This window comes from Setaria italica, chromosome II (assembly GCF_000263155.2).
Source record: "Setaria italica strain Yugu1 chromosome II, Setaria_italica_v2.0, whole genome shotgun sequence".
Taxonomy (NCBI): domain Eukaryota; kingdom Viridiplantae; phylum Streptophyta; class Magnoliopsida; order Poales; family Poaceae; genus Setaria; species Setaria italica.
Genome location: NC_028451.1, coordinates 12,496,146 through 12,511,018, shown reverse-complemented (window position 1 = coordinate 12,511,018; position 14,873 = coordinate 12,496,146). Strand labels below are relative to the sequence as shown.

Sequence of the window (14,873 nt, the reverse complement as noted above, 5' to 3'; positions counted from 1 at the left end):
CGGGGCTCCCCGCAAAGCGTTGAGCGGGCTTCTGAAGCACAGGAGCGCGTCGCAAAAAAAACGGACGCGTTTACTGTACACCGGGTGCCTCCATCGAACCCGGATCCGATATGCCGGGAACCGAGGGGCTCCCCGTGAAGCCGCGCGCCGTGGTAGCGACCTCGGGGCCGCCGGATTGTTCGCGGCCGAACGGACGCGATTTCGGAGTGACGTGGCCCGCGTAAGTTGGCCGCGGCAGGTCGGGAACAAGGGGGGTTGATGTGAGCCCATAGCATGTAGACATAGGCCTAGTTAAACCAAAAGAAGAAAAAATATGTACTAGAAAACAACGTAATAAAGCAACAAAAAAAAAAGGGTTGGCGGGCCGACTGGGCCGACGATAGATTGGCGGGCTGACTGGGCCGACAATCGATCCCGCTCCGTAAAACCCTAACAAAGCCTTTCCCTTTTCTATGCTCTCAGGTCGACGAGGGCGGCGGCCTGCGGTCAAAGAAAAGGGCGGCGGCCGACTGGGCCGAGCGATCCAGTTGGTCAAGTCCCTCTCCCGCCCCGTAAAACCCTAACAACCCTTTCCCTTCTCTGCTCTGCGGTTGAAGTGGGCGGCGGCTGTCTGCGGTCGAAGGGCGCCAGCGTCCGCCAAGCGCCGCATTCACCATGGTAAGCATAGTTTGCCTATTCTTTTCCGGCGCCTTCTCGATGCCGGATTTGAACCGCAGCCGATCGTTGCTGAGTTCTTACAACCCATTAATTCATCACCATGAATTTCTCCTTTTCTGTATTGCCCCCAAAAATTTGAACTGTGCTGGTTAATGAGGGTGTAAAAGATGTAGTTATTCTCATTTTATTATCGAAGCCTGAGTTGAATATGACCAGACCCTTGATTTTTTTTTTCAAATTTGTGTTTATTAGGAGGTAGCTTTGTAGCTTTTTTGGATCTTTTATATCTCAATATCTCTTTTTAACTTTAATGTATGCTTTTTTTTTAATTTGGGCCGCAGGCTGATACTGAGTTTAGACGTCAGCTGTGCGGGGATGTCTCTTCCTCAGTTGTAATGGTGGAGAAACCTACTGGTCCAAGTTCACAGTTCTGTGTGGGCTGTGTGATTCACAAGACTACAATTGACACCTATATTCTTACGCGAACAGAATTCATACCCAGAAAATGCAAGCTTGTTGTACACTTCTCTGATGGTACAAAGCAAGAGGCCAAACGGTTGGTTGGGGACAAGCAGTTCACAGTCATACATTCGAGTAATGCACATGCGTCCAGCACTGCTATATGGTTTCGTCATGAGCCGATTGATTATTCAGAATTGCTGTGCATTGTACCAAAGCCCCCAGCATCATTTCAGAGGTTCTGGGACCGCATTGCAAGGCCTTCCTGTGCATCAACTAGAGATGATGGAACTCTTGTTCCCGATCGATATTTTCTCTATATATGCCATCATGATAACACAAAACTAATGACAACAGCTCCTATTTTTCACAAAGATGGAGGGGTTTGTGGCTTTGTTCTAGATGACTGTATGACCACAGATAAAACAGGTGAGAAAGTGGACGCACATGTAAAGTTTTGTGTGAAAGCCACCACCGTGGAGAACAAATTGAGGACTATGCTGAAGAACGATGATTGGAAGGTAAAAGTTCATTTTCTGTTCATTCATTTTTTAAAAATGAAATTAACGGTCTAATAGGATGATTTTCAAACTTTTTTGCAGCGTGCCCTAGAGGACAAGGCAAAATGGTAATAAAAACTTCCTAACTAGTTGAAAGTTCCTTTGTGATTACCATGAAATGACATGTTCTATATCATTCATGTTCAAGTTTCATTATATTAGTTATTTATTCATGGCCTTCTAATTTGGCAAATATGGTGTGATAGAATTCAGTTATTTTCCTCTATTTTGGTCTAATTGTCAGAAAGCTGCAACTTGCTAACCTCATCTCACAAATCCACTATACTTTAGGTCTTGTACTCATAACAACTTTTTATTATACCTCCTGCTCGTGATTAGCTGGGCCACAGGTTAGCAACTGTAACTCGGATACTTTGCTGTGGCAGTTTGTTAGATAGACATTATGTATATATAGATAGATGCTGTATTAGGTCACTAAACTCTGTCCTTGTTGGGTATTGTTGGCTGTAGCTGTTTATATCATTCTATTAGTAGTAGCTCTTTTTATTAGAATTTCTACAGTCTTCCAGATGCTGAAAGTTTTTACTAGGCAGAAACAATTTGGAGCGTTGGATATTAGGGATTCTTACCATGGATGCATTTTGCAATTATTTTTTGCTCACCTTTTCCTGTGCTAGGGGACGGCTCTGTTCTCTAATAAAAGTTTAGTGTTTGGTCCAGTTGTTCCTTTTTTTACAAAAAAATAGTCCACTCGAATCTTTTACTGATATTTGTGCCTATATTATGATTCAGAGTGGTGACTACAGGGAAGACACGCTGCTGATATACCCAAGTGCTATTACTTTTGGGCTCTCTGAAGAAATTTTGACTCTGGCTCTTATCCTACAGTTAGATATGTACCTGAGTGCCAAGCAATCCGGTTTGACCCGTCTTTGTGCTGTTGGACTTATAGCCCAGCCGTTGAAATTTTGTGTGGTAGACTGGTGCAGATCAACGCTGATTTTGATTAGTAAATTAACTATTCCCAGCTCACATGATGTGTCATAATGTGGTCAGTGACGGCTTTCTTTGGTTGACTAGGCTTCCTTTTTAGTTGGAGATTCATTCAGACTAATCTGGTCGGTTTGAAATTGCCGTAGCACCATTAGTTTCGGGTTTGTTGTCAGAAGTTCATTTGTCTGTTGTCGCGACAGCAATACTGTTGACATTGGGATTTGTTGTCAGAAGTTCACTCGTCCATTGTCGTGGCAGCAATACTGTTGACATTCAGTAACAGATAAACAAGCATTTATTCCTTCCAAGTTGGTTTTATTTGTTGGTCATATTCCAAGTTATGACCCTAACACTACGCTCAGCCCCCAACATGTTTCTCGATCAAATATTGTGTTTGTTGTAGTTGTGGACATAGTATAAGAATTGTTATGGTCTGTATCCGACATGTTTCTCTGTCAACATATAAGAATTGCTTGTTCTTGTTGTGGACATAGTATAACAATCAACATGCAGCCCCCCCGTGGGACCCACACTGACAGAGGAACTGCTTCGTTCGGGGCTGCTTCCTTCTCTTGAGAATGTGGTCCTGTTCAATTCAGCGGTAGGTGGTGGCCTGATGGGATACCCCTGATGCTGATGTGGCCGGTCGACTGGCTGCTCATCCAAGGCTTGAATAAAAATCCTATCCTATTGCTGCTCCGTTGTTTGCTAATCGTAGCTGTAGCTGAACAAATCCCTGTCAGCTAGGATCAAGGGGTATGCGCTATGGACCGTCGGATCGGAGATCCGACGGCTCTCGGCGGTGCTACTGGAGTCGACTTGTGTGTATGTCGACACGAATGTTGACCACACGAGCATTGACTGGTCAGTGTGATCGTGATCGTTTAGTATTAAGATTTATCTTGTGTGAGCCAATTTCGTTTGTGTTGAAATTGCTTGCTTGCTCGCGTTGGGTTTATTCAGGTTGCTGTTTATTGTGTCGCTTTCGAGTTCAGAAAATGTTTAACATTATCTGGACTTCTTTCTGTTATGTATGTCTCTTAGCAAAGGTTGCGGTCCAATTCGAATATTACAATAGCAATTTTCATGCGTCATTTTTCTCAGTTTCTAGTTTGCTTGTTTGTATATATTGTATATACGGACAGACCATTGTTGTGCAGCTGCTCCAAAGTACAGTCCGGTGTCACTTTCTTGGGGAACTGGCTAGGACGATTTAAATTTTAAGCCTAAGGGAATAGTACAGCATAGCATGTACCTGCACTTAATTACCATGTCCATTTCCAAACGCACGCATGTTTTTCTCAAGTATTCACCGTCTCAATCTTTTATTGTTGCCCGGTGGCTTCTCAGTAACGAGTGGGCTTCACCGCAGCTGTCCTTTTAACGTCCTTTCATATCCTATTATCTTTCTCAGGATTATTGTATTCTAGGAAAAAAGAAGTTTAGCATTGTTCCAAAGGAGTAGGTGTTGACAGTTTCGTGCCCTCTGATGAAAGGCTTTGAGTCTAATTCCCTAGCTAGCTAAGGCCTTGTTTACTTGACCAAATTGGGAGGCGCCAAATTACTGTGCTGGCACTATAGCACACTGTAGCGTTTCGTTTGTATTTGTGAATTATTGTCCATACATTGACTAATTAGGCTCAAAAGATTCGTCTCGCAAAGTACAACAAAACTGTGTAATTAGTTTTTAATTTCATCTACATTTAGTACTCCATGCATGTACCGCAAGTTTGATGTGATGGGGAATCTTCTTTTTGCATAGTATCAAAGTTGGAAGTTGGGGGTGAAGTAAACAAGGGCTAAAAGGAATTAATTAATTAACAATGTTTGTGTACATATAATCGAGTCAAATGTTTGAATTCCTTCGCTGATGACCAGGAAACTGCTTACCTTTGAGCTTCTCTTTTTCGCGTTCAGCTTGTATGATTGATTCAAATCGGTTATTTGATCGATTCAGTTTAGTTATTTGATTTCATCCACTGTAAACCTGCCCTCATGTTTGACTCTGATGATTTGGATATCACGCAACGACATGGTGATGTATGTACACGAGTTGTAGGAAAATAAGGTGCTGTTATATTTAAGTGCGAGGAACTCGCCATTTCTAACTTAGGTTGCTTAAAATTGTTGATTTGTCCCCTGGACTTGACAAAAATCGCTTGACCGATTATTTCATATCATTTCTTGGTTACTTGACCGAATTCCAGGTGATTTGAATCACCTTATGTTTTGCTTGCGAGTTGAAGTATTCAGTTGAGTAAAATTGGTAAACGGACATAGTAGTGTTATCACATTACGTGGAATTCCGAAGGGAAGCGTTTGACGCCGAAATTCTATAATATGTTGGTTGGACATAAAAACTGGTCATAAACCGCAATCTTCATACATTGATGAAAGGTACTAAAGTGTTCTTGCCTAGTCCACTCAGTGTTCGAGTATACTATCGCACCATGCAACACACTTCGGGGGTGTTTGGGAGGCATGTGCTAAATTTTAGCACATGTCACATCGGATGTTTGGACACTAATTAGGAGTATTAAACATAGTCTAATTACAAAACTAATTGCACAACCTCTAGGCTAAATCGCGAGACGAATCTATTAAGCCTAATTAATCCATCATTAGCGAATGGTTACTGTAGCACCATATTGTCAAATCATGGACTCTGCAAACAACCTACCCCACTTAAATTGAATCTCGTCCTCGAGATTCGGCTGAGTCCTGAACAGATGGGGGAATTCCTTCTTCAACGCATCCTCGCGTTCCCAAGTGGCTTCTTCCTCACCATGCCTACTCCACTGAACTCTGCAAATCCGTACTGCTGAATTCCTTGTCCTTCTGGTGACTGTGTCCAGAATCTTGACGGGTACCTCCTGATATCGCAGATCTTTCTGCAAATCTATGGTTTCCACCGGTATTTGCTCTTCTGGTACCCTCAGGCATTTTCTCAGCTGGGATACATGGAACACCGGGTGGATATCCGACATTTCTTCGGGCAACTGGATACGGTAGGCTACCGCTCCAATTCTTTTTAGCACCTTGTATGGTCCGATATACCGAGGGGCCAGCTTCCCTTGCACTTGAAACCTCCGGGTACCTCGGATCGGAGAGACTTTAAGGTACACGAAGTCCCCCTCACGGAAAATCAATTCTCGTCTCCTCTTATCTGAGTAGCTCTTCTGCCTAGATTGTGCTACTTTCAACTTCTCCCGTATTTCAGCTACTCGCTCCTTTGCTTCCTTGATAAAGGCAGGTCCTACCAGGGTGCGCTCCCCCACTTCTGACCACATCAACGGGGTTCTGCACTTTCTTCCATAGAGAGCCTCAAACGGTGACATGCCTAAGCTGGCTTGGTAACTGTTGTTGTATGAGAACTCTGCATATGGTAGACTCTGCTCCCAATCCTTGCCATAAGTAAGGACACATGCCCTCAACATGTCTTCCATGATTTGATTTACCCTCTCTGTTTGGCCATCGGTCTGGGGGTGATAAGCTGAACTAAAGTCCAGTTTGGTGCCCATAGCCTTATGGAGACTCTTCCAGAATCTAGAGGTGAATTGGGTCCCTCTATCCGAAACAATTCTGCTAGGTACATCATGCAACTTTACTATGTTGTCCACATAGAGCCTCGCTAGCTTTTCTCCACCATAGGTGGTCCGTACGGGCAAGTAGTGGGCAACCTTAGTGAGTCGGTCCACTATCACCCATATGAAGTCATTCCCTTTCTGAGTCCTGGGCAATCCCACTACAAAATCCATGCCAATCTCGTCCCATTTCCAAACTGGAATGGGTAGTGGTTGTAGTAACCCAGCTGGCTTCTGATGTTTGGCCTTAACTCTTTGGCAAATATCGCAATGAGCGACGAACTGGGCTATGTCCGCCTTCATCCCGTTCCACCAGTACTTCTGCTTTAAGTCCATGTACATCTTGGTGGATCCCGGGTGGATGGAATATGCTGAGTTATGGGCCTCATCCATGATGGTTTGCCGGAATTCACCTTCCTTGGGTACACAAATCCTATCCTTGTACCACAAGGTTCCCTTTTCATCCACTCTGAAGTCTGGGGCTTTGTTTTCTCCGGTTTGCCTGCGAATCCTCACCAGGTCCGGGTCCAAGCCTTGGGCCTCTCGGATTCTTTCTTCTAGGGTGGGCTGAACACTTAGCTTGCGGCTGGTATTCTGAGGGATGATATGTACATTTAATCGGGCTATTTCCTCTTGTAAGTGGGGGTCCTTAGGTCCGATCTGCCCATGGGGTTTCCTGCTTAATGCATCCGCTACCACATTGGCCTTACCGGGGTGGTAGTGAATTTCCAGGTTATAGTCCTTGACCAATTCTAACCATCTTCTTTGCCTTAGATTCAGATCTGGTTGGGTGAAGATGTATTTTAGACTCTTGTGGTCAGTGTAAATCTCACACTTATTCCCGATCAAGTAATGTCTCCAGATCTTGAGGGCATGCACTACGGCTGCAAATTCCAAGTCATGGGTGGGGTAATTTTGTTCATGGGGCTTAAGTTGACGGGAGGCATAAGCCACTACCTTTCCATCCTGCATCAGGACACACCCTAACCCTTGGCGAGAAGCGTCACAATAAATGACGAAGTCCCGCTGGATATCCGGTAGGGTTAACACTGGGGCGGTCGTTAATCTTCTCTTCAGCTCCTGAAAACTCCTCTCACATGCCTCGGTCCAATTGAATTTCTTGTCCTTCCTGAGTAGCTCTGTCATAGGTCGGGCTATCTTGGAGAATCCCTCAATGAACCTCCGATAATATCCAGCTAAACCAAGAAAACTCCTGATTTCACTAACATTGGTGGGTTGCTGCCAGTTGGAGACGGCTTCCACCTTCTCGGGGTCGACTGCTACTCCTTCTGCAGTCAAGATGTGTCCAAGAAATGCCACCTTCTCTAGCCAAAATTCACATTTACTGAATTTAGCGTAAAGTCGGTGGGCTCTCAATCTCTCCAGCACCACTCGCAGATGTTGCTCATGCTCTTGGACACTCTTGGAGTAAATAAGTATGTCGTCGATAAAGACCACGACAAACTTGTCTAACTCTTCCATAAACACCTTGTTCATGAGATTCATGAAATAAGCAGGGGCATTGGTCAGTCCAAAGGACATCACTGTGAATTCAAACTGGCCATACCGGGTAACAAAAGCTGTCTTCGGGATATCACTTTCCTTAATCTTGAGCTGGTGGTACCCTGATCTCAAATCTATTTTGGAGAAATACTTGGCTCCCTTTAACTGGTCAAATAGGTCATCTATTCTGGGAAGGGGGTATTTATTCTTGATAGTGACCTCATTTAGTGCGCGATAATCCACGCACATCCTCATGCTTCCATCTTTCTTCTTGACAAAGAGCACTGGGGCTCCCCACGGGGATGAGCTGGGTCTGATAAAGCCACTCTGCTGCAGTTCACCTAGTTGTTTCTTCAGCTCTGCTAACTCAGACGCTGCCATTCTATAGGGCCTCTTGGCTATAGGGGAGGTTCCAGGGATAAGGTCGATCACAAACTCTATATCCCTATCCGGGGGCATTCCAGGTAGTTCCTCAGGAAAAACATCCGGGTATTCACTCACTACCGGAACTCCTTCTATGGCTTTGGCTTCCATGTTAAAAACCATTGGGTCAGGCCCACTTCCCCGGGTGTGGCAGGTTACTTGTACGCCATCCTGATTAATTAGGCGCACTACCTTATCAGCACACCCTATGTGTCCATCATGTAGGCTTAACCAATCCATTCCAAGGATCACATCTATTCCTTTAGACTTAAGTACTACTAGATCTGCTAGGAATTCTACCCCACTTAAATTGATCCTTACCCGGGAACAACCTAGTCGACACTGGATGTCGGCTCCAGGTGTCCGGGTTAATAGGGGTACCTTTAGTAGTACTGTAGGTATGTGGTGCTTATCCACAAAGCTTGATGATATAAATAAATGTGATGCTCCAGAATCGAAGAGTACTGTTGCCAATACTGAGCTGACTAGAAACTCACCGAGTACAACGCCCTGAGCTTCCTGAGCCTCTTGCGCACTGATGTGGTTGACGCGGGCTCGTCCAAACGACTGCTGGGGCTGCCTCATCTGCTGGCTGTTGTTGTTGTTGTTGTTGTTGTTGTGGCCGGGGTTGTTGCTGCGGACGGGAACACGGTTGGCTCCTGACACTGCTGCCCTTGGCCCAGTCACTGCATTGGAGAAGGCTGATGCAGCTGGCTTGTTGGCGTAGGGGCAGTTGGCAATGAAGTGCCCTGGCTCACGGCAGTTGAAGCATGCCCTGCCGTTGTTGGTGACCTGACTGGCGCTGTTCTGTGGGGCCTTGATAGGATTCTGGCTTCTGAATGGGGCATTGGTCTGATGAGAACCGGAGGCTTGGGACTGGGTCCTGTACTGCATGGGAGCTTGGGACCTGGGCATGGGGTAACCAAAGCTTCTTGGTTTCTGAAACCTGTCCTGCTGGTGGGTCTTGCTGTCCAGGAACCGACGCTTGTTGTCTCTCCTTTCATCTGCCTTGGCCCTCTCAGTCAGAATGGCCATGTTCATCAGGGTGTTGAAGTCAGGGTAAATCTGAGGGGTAAGCAGGGTCCTCAGTTCTGCGTTCAAGCCCTTCTTGAACATGTCTTGCTTCTTCTCATCCTTGTCTACCTCTTCTGGAGCATAGCGGGCCAACTCCATGAAGTGATAGGTGTACTCCTCCACAGACTTGTTGCCCTGGCGCAGTTCACGGAATTCATCTGCCTTGCGCTTCATGGTAGCTGCAGGAATGTGATAGCGGCGGAACTCTGTCACAAACTCATCCCAGGTGATAGTGGAGGCATCCTGGGCGGCCGTGCAGTAGTTCTCCCACCAAGCTAAAGCAGTCCTAGTGAGCTGGTGTGCAGCCAGAAGAACTTTGTCCCTGCTCTCACAGCCGAATGGCTCTAGCTTCCTCTTAATCACCCGCAGCCAGTCATCAGCGTCCAGGGGGTTGATGGACCCGCCAAAAGTGGGTGGCTTGGTGCGGAGGAAGTCTGTCAGCTTCTCATTCATACCCTGTCCGCGGGGCCTCTGGCGAGTGATGGCATTGGCCAAGGCTTCCAGCAGAAGGGTCTGGTTGTTCATGACTTGTACCAGGTCAATGACCGGTGGGGGTGGTGGCTCCTGTGCTCCCACTTGACTCTCTCCCCTGCCCTCGGGCTGATTCACCTCCTGCTCCTCATGGTGCACTATTGGTGGTGGTCCCTGCCTCTCCTGTTGTCTTTCTGCACTGGGAGTGGCACGTGCTTGACTCGGGGAGGTCCTGGTGGCACGCTTGGGAGGCATCTGCAGATTGAGCGAACTTTCATGAGACTTGGATTTGGATATTAAGGTGATGTTTAGTTAATTATTTCGAATTTTCGAAGAGACAGAATCCACCTCCTGCCGACAAGCACACAGACTAACAAACAACAAGCACAAAGGATTTTATTATTTTGCCGGGGCGGTTACAACACTTGGGGTAGGGCCAAAACACGTGCTACACGACCGGTACAACAACACAACTAGGGGGGGGTACAACTCTAGACTCGGGACAGCTTCAGGAGTACAACTTGGACCACGGACCATGACGACTCCACTCCCTCGGGCAAACTCTGGGCTGGGCACTCTACTCGCGGGACGAATCTGCACACTGCGCGGAGTGGTCTTCTGGCGGAATCAGGAGGGCCAGCACCTCATCTCTCAGGGTCCCACCCACGGGAGGGAGCTCATTGGCCACCTCAGAGTCCCTTTCCGAGGCGGTGGTGCTGGTGTGGCATCGGGGCTCTTCCGCTTCCCGGACCCCTGGGCAACAGGAACTCCATCCAAAACTGGGGCCTCGTCGTCCTCCACGATCCGCATCTTTCTCCGCGTGCGGTCCGAGCGGTGGGCTTCCTTCAGGGCCTGCGCGTGCCGGTCCTCGGCCGCCTTGAGGGCCTCGATGGCGAGGGCCTCATTGCTTTGGGCGGCCGCGGCTCGGGCCTCAGCTGCTGCCAATCTCACCTGGAGCCTCCTCACCATAATCTCGGCGTCCTCGGCTCTGCGGATCTGCTGCTTCAAATGAGCGGCCTGCTCATCGCAGAGTTCATCCAAAGTGAGGAGGTAGGCAGCCATATGGAGCACGGTGGGGTCATCCTCGCGCTGTCCACGTCCTTCCAAAGTCCTCACCCGGGCCAGCCAAACCGGGCGGTTCTTCTTGACAGGCGGGTAGAACCTCATCGGTGTGCGTCCGATGTGCCGCTCGTAGATCTGGCACAGGTAGCGTAGGGCTTTCCGAGCTGCCGCCTGGTAAGTGTCTTTCCGCCGGAAACCAGTGGCAGACACATTCCAAGGCTGAATGTCGGGGAAGCGGCTGCTCCTGCCCACAAAGATGGTCATCTCGCACCGGAGAGTCCCACGGTCCTCATACTCCCTGCTGGAGTATTCCGGGCGCTCGTAAATTCCGAGGCGGTCCATGCAGGCGAACAGCAACCTGGGAAAACCGGGCTCCTCCAGGCAGTGGCTGTTGGTCCATCCATCTTCGGCCATCTGGAAAGAATCGGGGTGTAAATCAGTTTTGCAATTGAGCAGGGGTAGCAAGAAATTTTGTAAATCATTTAATTTGGTCAAAAAGGCTCTTCCGGTCCTAATGGTTACGTCCTACGGCCAACAACGGCTCTGATACCACCTGAAGCGTCCCCACATAGGTAGAGACTAAATGTGATCCAAATTATCAGTCCTAGGAGGCTGATAACACATTTATTCAACAGATAGTTCAGAAACCGTACAACTCCCGAAGGAGCGGGCGGGCAAGCCACACCCAAATCAAGACTAAAGCGATAACAACACAAATCCAAGTTGCAGTCCAGTCGGACTCCGGGCTGCAATCGGAGCTAAGCGTCAGCGGAAGCATCCTGCAAAAGGGCCAACACCACAGGCAGCGTTGGGTGCAGACGCAACCTCCTACTCGAAGTCCTCGGCGACGAAGTCCGGATCCTCCTCTGAAGTAACAACACAAGGGTGAGTACAAAAGTACTCAGCAAGTCCAACCCCATCCACGGAGGGGGATACAACAGAGTATGCACAAGAATAATCAAGGAATAAGCTATGGTTTATTTGCAGCAAAGATAGATTTTAAACGCATGCAGGGTTCCATTTCAAAGAAGTTTCATAAAAACATTTCAGTAAACAATATATCTAGTGGGGTTGATCCTACTCAAAGGATCCAAGTTTTATCGCTACCGGACTCCCCGTCCGCCGTAGCGCACGGCACACCTGCCGGACACTTCCAAAATTCCACGCACCCACACACGCAGTAAAATACCAGTCATTCCCAAAAGCTAGTTGTGTGACCGAGCCGTAACTCGTCCAATGCCGTGGACACGGCTACCCGGATAGGTTTTAACTCTGCAGAGGTTGTACACTTTTCCCACAAGTAGGGTACCGTATCGCGGACACCTTAGTGTCGGTACGGATCCTAACAAAGCCGTTACCCACCCAAGCCAACACTGACTAGTCAACGCAAGAGCGCTCAAGGGGTTAGCAACCCATCCACGGGGCCGTAACCGGGACCTAAGTCACCAAGAGCTTAGTCCTTTTCCAAGGCCTCCCGTTGCTCACCAGCACACCTGAAGCCTAGCAGTTTAGCTAGTGGGATTTATGCTAAGCCGTTGCCCATACAACGGTCGAGTGGTTGTACGATGATGGAATTAGGCAGGATGACACATCAACTCGGTCCTTAGTCATGACGAGATGGATATCTCCCACACTGCTCAACCACTGAGGTACGAGCCTGTCAATCCGGAGTTCCACACAAGAAACACCCATCCATCTCATCCACCACCTCTCCTAACACCCGAAAACCCAACTTCTCAGTTAAACATACTCACACATTTATTTTCCGAGTAAACAGGTGTAGTCATGTTTGAATTTGGGTAATGAGTTCCTAAGCATTCTAGCAGTATTTATCATCTAAACAGAGCAACTCATATTTAGAGATAAATATGGGACAACAAGGAATAGTCATAACAATCAAGGGGTGGCTATCCAACCATGTCTTGCGATAAAACAATATGCATTTTATGAAATAGGCCAATAGGTTGTGTCTGAAAAACTGGGTATTAAATATGCATCAAAGGGTGGGATTGGACTTGCCGTTCTCAAAGCCTTCTGGGAGCTCCTGCTCGCGGTACTGGTCCTCGGGCTCGGGCTCGAGGTCAAACTCCTCCTCGCGCTCCTCCTCGGGTACTCCGCGATCTACGGCACACACAAACGAGCACACAATAAATAAAAGGAAAAAAAGGTTTTACCCGAAGAGCTCCGAACAGGAAACATGAACGGAAAATAGGTAGGAAGGGTATTTTCGTGGGATTTTGATATGCCTCGGCGGAAATATATGAGAGGAGGCCGTGGTCGAGTTTGGGGTTAATCGGAGGAGGTTTGGCGCATGAAATGACGGGTTAAAGGAGTATTAGGGGCTTTAAAATGGGGTTTAGGACTGAACCGCGAGAGTAAGGGCCTATCTGTAATTATTTTTGGAATGGTGGAAGGGCCTATTCGCGAATAAGGGAAACTAGTGGGCTGGATCGCGAGGAGAGGGATTTACCCCTTCTTCTTCCTGGAGACAACCAGAAACTTGAGAGGGGCAATGGCCGTCGGCGTTCTGGTGGTGGGAGTGAGGAAGGCAAGGTGCTCGTGGTGAGGGTGTGGAGGTGGAGGCTCGGCTCTCCCCTTTTATAGGCGGCGCGCGGGCGGGCGAGGGCCGGGGTAATGATGGCAGCCGGACTTTTGACCGGTGGCGTGCCGGAGTGGTGGAGCTCGTGGATGGCGTGGCGGCGTGGTCGACGAGGCCACAGGGGCGGCGACTGGTGACCGGCGACGCGACGCGACGCACCGAGCCAAGCGCTAAACGCCAAGGCGCGAGCGGGCGCGGCGCGGGCGACGTGACGCGGTACGGGCGCGGTGCGGTGCGGGCACGGCGCGGCGCGGGCGCGGCGCGCGGGCGCGGGCGGCGGCGCGGCGCGGCGCGCGTGCGCTGCCCGGCGCCTCGGCGCCCGTGCCGGCCAGGGGAGTGGGGGGAGGTGTGCAGGCGCAAGTGGGGAGCCAGGGGAGTAAAGAAGAGAGAGAAGAAAGGAAAAAGAAAGGGGAGGAAGAAGGAGAAGGAAAAAGGAGAACGAAAAGAAGGAGAAAGAAAAAGAAAGAAGGAAGAGAAAGAGAGGGAAGGGAGGGGGAAAATGATGGCGGAAATTCCGGGATTCGACTGCGCGCGGTGACGGATTGACGGGCACGCGGCGAAAATTACGGGGAGTGGAAAATGGAGGATTGACGGGTCAGGCCAGGACGGCGGGTCCGACGGAAGGGAAAAGATTTGACGGAGCTCGGCGGTCGGAAAAATTTTGGAAAGTGTTTTTTTTAACGGGTGATTTAACCGGGTGTATTTTGCGGGCGTTACATCACTGCTCGGGTTATGTTTGCTTAGAGGGATGGGGGGATGGGATGCTTCTAGTTTTTGCTGAGTAAGTTGCACCTACTATTTGATGACTTGGAATGTAGTCATTTTGGTCCATCAAGTTGCAAATCATGCAATATGGTGTGTGAAAATCATCCAGTTAGTTGAGTTGTGGGTACGGTGGCAACTGACATGGAGCAAATCATGCACTACGGCGTGTGAAGTTGTCATCTACGTGCATGTATGATCAAAATCGTCCAGTTAGTAGACTTGTGGACACGGTGGCAACTGACATGGAGGCAGTGGCCTTTCAACTCAGGCAGGTCGTCTGGAGAGATTTGGATTTTTGCCATTGCAAACGTTGGGCTTCACAACTATATCATCGTAAATGTTGGTTTCGCAAATTTGCCACTTAAATCGTTGGCACCTTGATTTTCTTGCTTATTACGCCTCTTTAGCTGTTTTTAATTCCTTTTCTATTTTTCAAGCAAGAGAAAGGACGAAAATGCCCTTGGCTGAAAATACATTGCATCTGCTGGCCGCCGTTCGGTGACCCAGATTAACATTACGCCGCCTACCTAGCCGCCGCATCTTCACGCGCAGGACCCAGCGCCGCTGCATGCTCTTCGCGCCGCACCACTCCCCTCGACTCACCGTCACTTGAAAATCCTCTCACCTGAAAAAATAGAAAATTCGGGAAAAAATCGAAAATTCGATCAATAAATTAAAAATCATCATGTTGCGTACGAAAAAATAGAAGATTGGGAAAAAAATCGAAAATTGATTTTCTTGCTATTACGCCTTTTAGCTGTT

General features: G+C 48.3%; 1 protein-coding gene across 1 annotated transcript; it reads left to right on the top strand.

Annotated features, from left to right (window-relative positions):
- Positions 1-518: 518 nt before the first annotated feature.
- On the top strand, positions 519-2,935 carry LOC101778712. Its single transcript, XM_012843887.2, has 4 exons — positions 519-657; positions 999-1,637; positions 1,719-1,744; positions 2,430-2,935. Coding segments are annotated over exons 1-4 (669 nt in total). The 5' UTR covers positions 519-654; the 3' UTR covers positions 2,431-2,935.
- The last annotated feature ends 11,938 nt before the right edge of the window (positions 2,936-14,873 follow it).